Consider the following 5,408-nt stretch of genomic DNA (forward strand, 5'->3'; position numbering starts at 1 on the left):
CATATTTAACATTTTTAGAACATTTACGTAAATATTTATCTAAATATTATTTCTAATATATTTTAACTGTATATTATATATACTTATTTCGTGATTTCGTAGTGAAATATTATCGCGTTATCGGAAAATAGATTCTTAAATTTTGTCAGTGATTACCGAGTGGGAGTAGCGGTTACGTAATACGTTGACATTTATCGACATTTAATAAAACAGTTTATAATTTATTTTTTTCAATATTTATAAATTGTGCTTAGTTGTTCTAATAATTACTTAGTGTGAACATATACAAATGTTTTTAATAAATTATTTTATGATATTAAAAATATTTTTCAGCTAAACTTAAAAATGTTCAAGTCTTTTTTAGTTGCACTTTCTTGGTTAAAATGCTTTTTTTTGTAGCATTATTGGCAATTCTTTAATTCCTTTTTTGTAGGTTTTTAGTGCTTTATTTTCCTAGCCTTATTTATTACTAATGTCCATTGCATTAATGTGAAATATTTTTTTCCACTGTGGATTGTGATAAGTGATAACACAGTTTAGAGTATACTAGATCATAAACATAATAATGGACTAAATATTAATAAATGAACTGATCGTAGTTTTTTTCTGTTATTATTTTCTTAAACTATACTCTGTTTCGTATGTATGTTGTATGTAAAATATCGTTTATCTCTTTCTAACAATGTTGGTCTCACGGTAGTATAGGAATGTGTGAGGGGCGAAGTCCATTTATTAATATTATGTATTTATGTCTATGTCATACTAATGGACAGCGCATTCTACTCCGCCCTACCCACAATGCACGAGAATCATATAAGAGAAAGAAAGAAGAAATAACGAAGAGAAAGAACATAAAGTGGGATAATCATAAACCTATGAAACTAAATCGTGGACAGTTGTGTGCATAGGCCAAAATATGGTTCAACGTCCTTACTCAATACTCAGGTATACAGGCATACAGTGGTTGTAGCTATACTTACAAAGTTCTTACAGGTATATTGAATTTAAGAGAAAAACCTGTAAGAGATGTTTAAAATTTAAGAACAAATTGATACGTAATAATTACGTACAGATGATCTGAGTCCAATACCAGCCAATATGTATTGCAAATGACATATTACTTTTTTAAGCCCGCAATACTCACATTTTTTTACTGGAAAATCTAAAATATACTAAAATCAATACATATTTCCAATTTTATTCTCCCATGAAAATATAACATTGCTGTGGTCATTATTAATACTTACTCTGCGGTAAACTATTAAAACCGCATCTAACAACACATTGTTAAAAGTTTATAATTAGTCCTTGTTTTTTAGTTTTTAAGAGTGACAATTTGTTTATTAAAATATATTGCATTTTTTCTATATTTATTATTTTTTATGGCTATTAATTGAAGAGTTGAAGACTTCTTAATTTGTGTTACCTTTGTATTTAAATTCTTAGTTTAATGATATACATTTTGAGTTTATTTAGCAATAAACCTAAGTAAGAAGCTAAAAAATTTGAATATGTAATAACTTTACTGTCAAAACAATATTATATTTTACTGTAACCTTTTAGTTACATTAAAATTTTCCAGGATTCAGAATGTTTAGAAGATTTAAGTTAGACCTAAAACCATGTCTCATTTCACCTACATAAATAAATAAAAAATGTATAAAGCTAAATTTATCTGTATTATATTTTTTTTATTTTTTAAATTTTAAATTTAAATAATACATCTTTTGATTTTCTTAAATCAGTTAATTTTAACTATTTATTTTAAACACTCATACTAAGCAAATTCAAAAATGTACTAAAGCAGTTTCAGCTAATCAAATTAAATTTAAAAATGTAGATAATACACAAAAAATAAGTACATAAACAATGTTATATAAGTACATCAAAAATATTTTGTGAGCGTAAAAATTAATAATAATAATAGTAGGAGTAGTAGTAGTGGTAGTAGTAACTCTTAAACAGTCAACATTAATTTTTCTTTGAATTTTCATCAGTTACACCTGAAAACATAAATTAATTATAAATAAGATATCTAACTCAACATTAATTCGTAAAATAAGGCTAAAAATTTTTACTTTTTCCATCACATGCAACAATTTTCAATTTTTCGACTTTGGCCATTTCTTGTGTTTCTTTGAACTCTACATCACTTAACATAAATGTCCAAACATTATCACAAAATCTGTAAGTGTCCATTTTTCCAGCCTAGAAAAGTAAATAAAACAATTGTTTAAAAAAAAAAATATGCGAACATTTTTAAACAAGATTTCTTAGGCTATATTATTATATTAGTGTTTTTGGAACACTTATAACAAAAAAAATTCAAAAAGTTGTATGTAATTTTTCAATACAATAATTTGAAAAATCATATTTATTTTAATTTTAAAACAAAAAATTAACATTAAAGAAATATTGACAAACATTAGTTATAATCTTTTATTTTATGATTAAAAAAAAACTAATTAGTTCCTACTGAAACAGTATTTTTTTTTATTAGACTTAGGCTGTGTTGCATAAAAAATGAATTAATTTAATGGACCAAACATGGATCACAAAATCATATTTAATGGTCCTTAGCTCAATATTTATACAATGAATGTTTAGTGATTGTTCATGCAACCCGGCACTAAAATATAAAGACACTTGGTGTCTAACACAATTTAAGATAGTACCTACAGTGGCCTAACGACTAATTAGAAAAATTTTATCACACTGCAAATGATTTTAATCCAAAAGTCACGTGATCTGGTGACTTTTTTATCCACAGAGCTACCAGTGGGCAGTGGTAGTTAAGTAAAATTTGTTAAAATGTTAATTAATTAAATATTAATTAATAATTTTTGTTTATTTTTAATTTACTTGGAATATTTGATAATTTAATAACAGGTAAAAAAAATAGTCTGCCAGCAGAATTGATGTAACCGGCATATGGATTGAAATCCCATGCCGTCTTATCATAGCTCAATGGGCAACTATACTATCAAAAATTGTGGTGTCTACCCAACTTCTATATCACATATTTTGTATTGCTCTTGTTCAAATTGTAATTTAATATTTGCTACTGTATATACTGCCAATTGAATATGAATTGAATTGTAAAGAATATAGATGTATAATTTATGTAAGATGTTATTTTTATTCATTACAACGAGATTCTTATAGTATAGACTATAGATAATAATATAAATAGAACTAACAAATGAAAGCAAAATGCAATTTCATATTGAGTGCTATAACTATTGCTGTAGCTTTCTAGTTACACAATTAAATGGATATACGATATACCTACCAAAGAATTGTAAAATGTTATCTTAAATATAATTAGAACAATTTTATCTATAGATTTCAATTTATTGGTGGAATATGGTATCTATTAATATTATATCTATAATCAACAAACTAACAATGGGTAATGAATGAACACTAGAAAAACTGAATAATAGATTTTTCAAAATACTTTAATCATAAATTTGGATACTGAAATAACAGATTTAAATGATTGAATATAAATATTATTCATAGTTCAAAGATAAACTATGCTCTTTGAATCATTAATCAAAATCAAATTGAACTTAAGCTAAATTTGTTATGTTTATTATAAATATTTTGTAATACTGTGGCACCAAATATATACAGTTTTTTTTAATAAATACTATAAAACGCTTGAACATTCTATACAAATAAATAGTGGATTCTCGCATGTTTATATACATCTGTTAATTTAATCTTTATTATTAAAAGTATAAATACACTTATACAACATGTATTAAGTATTTATGAAATTGTTTATTGATGCATATTAAATGAATTGATAATTAGCTACCGAGCTTACAGATTTTAGGCAAAACCATTATAATGTAATAAAGAATATGTAAAAAAAAAAAAAGATGAAATATTAATTAATTATATTGATGTTCATCTTCATACAATGCTTGGGATGATTTTAATCAATGCTTGTAATATGTTTAATAAAATACATAATCCACCATTTACCAGACCGATTCCTCAATATACGCAATTTTTGGCACTTATACTTATTAGTACCTATGTGTTGTTAATTTATAGTTCTTCGTCTAAATCAATTTACCTTAAATGTAATTTTAGACTTGACACGGGTAGCTAATGAATTGTTCACAGACTTATCGAACTGCAGCAGGATTTTCATGCCGAGAGCAGGTGTTATTTGACCATACTGAAACATCAAAATGTCCGATTTAGATATTACATTGTATAACAATACGTTAGCGCGAGCGGTCAACATTATTGTATATTATAAAGAATGCATTACCTGAATCATTTCGTCAATGCTCTCTTGAAGAGTATTCCCCAGAGTCGTGTTTCTGTACAGTTGATAAGACATATTGAAACGAAACGACGAATTAAAAATGTCTCGACGATCGGATAAAAGCGGTGTTGGGCGACGGACTACGATTCAGTGACGTGACATCGACATTTTAATATTATGACCGATAGAAGTTACCGACAAGCGACAACAAAAACCGGTGTAGCGTCTACCAAGTATCAGACCGAAATATCGAACCAAAGTCCAAAATCAACAGCAGACGGCTCTCACACTCGCACAACCACGATTAAAGATACTATCTTGCGCACAACGCTCAAACGACAAATATTATCACTGATAACCGTTATAGATAACGTTTGAACGGCTTGTGGTTCATTTGGTCCTCAACCACAGTGATAGTGACTATCGTAGTACTGTTACGTACTATAATTAGAGAGCCTATATAAGATATAAGCCTATTATTTAGGCTTATATAAAAATATATAATAAAAAAGGTGGGTAAGTGGATGTCGCTCTGCTGTACAGTAGGTTACAAGTGGGTCACTGTATAATGGATGGTATTAAATTTGAATCCAATGATATAATATCATTGTATAAGAAAAACGATTCTGAGCGGAGACGGTATGTCAGTCTAGGTATAAGACATAATATTATATTATAGTCTATAGTATTTTAAAAAAATTGATCTATAATAGGTACATATAATAAATTCCAAATTAATCATATCATAATATCTATTAGGTACTTATAACGCGATATACATCAACAAAAAACCGTGGTACTATCATAGATATATAATAGTATACTTTAGAAGTTTCAAGTACCCACGAATAATATTATACAATCACAACAAAATAACTAAAAAGTTATCCTAGGTTTTTAATATGTAATTTCGTCCAAATTTGTACTTAAAATGACTATAAAAATAAACTGTGTAAATGTATTTTTTAGATTTTTTGGTAACAGAATTAATTACTTACGTGGAATCTTGTTTTAAATTTTCAATTCTTAGATACAAAAATTGAACATTTTATAAATTTTTAAGTACAAAATAATTTTTCAAATTAAAATTTGATACATTTTGTCAAAATTTGATATTAAA

General features: G+C 26.5%; 1 protein-coding gene and 1 long non-coding RNA gene across 3 annotated transcripts; one reads left to right on the forward strand and one right to left on the reverse strand.

The window, feature by feature from the left end:
- Positions 1-568: 568 nt before the first annotated feature.
- LOC115034376 lies at positions 569-3,123 on the forward strand. Its single transcript, XR_003839741.1, has 2 exons — positions 569-945; positions 2,890-3,123. It is a non-coding gene; the product is annotated as an uncharacterized LOC115034376 (long non-coding RNA).
- Positions 1,671-4,632, reverse strand: LOC100166149 (transcription initiation factor IIA gamma chain-like). 2 transcript variants are annotated; one of them, NM_001162217.2, is given in 4 exon segments: positions 1,671-2,003; positions 2,079-2,208; positions 4,091-4,195; positions 4,292-4,632. In NM_001162217.2, coding segments are annotated over 4 exon segments (339 nt in total). In that variant the 5' UTR covers positions 4,364-4,632; the 3' UTR covers positions 1,671-1,971.
- Between the last annotated feature and the right edge of the window lie 776 nt (positions 4,633-5,408).

This window comes from Acyrthosiphon pisum, chromosome X, assembly GCF_005508785.2.
Source record: "Acyrthosiphon pisum isolate AL4f chromosome X, pea_aphid_22Mar2018_4r6ur, whole genome shotgun sequence".
Taxonomy (NCBI): domain Eukaryota; kingdom Metazoa; phylum Arthropoda; class Insecta; order Hemiptera; family Aphididae; genus Acyrthosiphon; species Acyrthosiphon pisum.

Bases quoted from the DNA above. Each gene is read 5' to 3' on its own strand.
- LOC100166149 (XM_029488064.1), bottom strand. From the start codon at position 4,363: ATGTCTTATCAACTGTACAGAAACACGACTCTGGGGAATACTCTTCAA. The intron at 4,196-4,291 runs GTAATGCATTCT...TTGATGTTTCAG, and splicing joins GCATTGACGAAATGATTCAG to TATGGTCAAATAACACCTGC. The intron at 2,209-4,090 runs GTAAATTGATTT...TTACTTTTCTAG, and splicing joins AGTCTAAAATTACATTTAAG to GCTGGAAAAATGGACACTTA.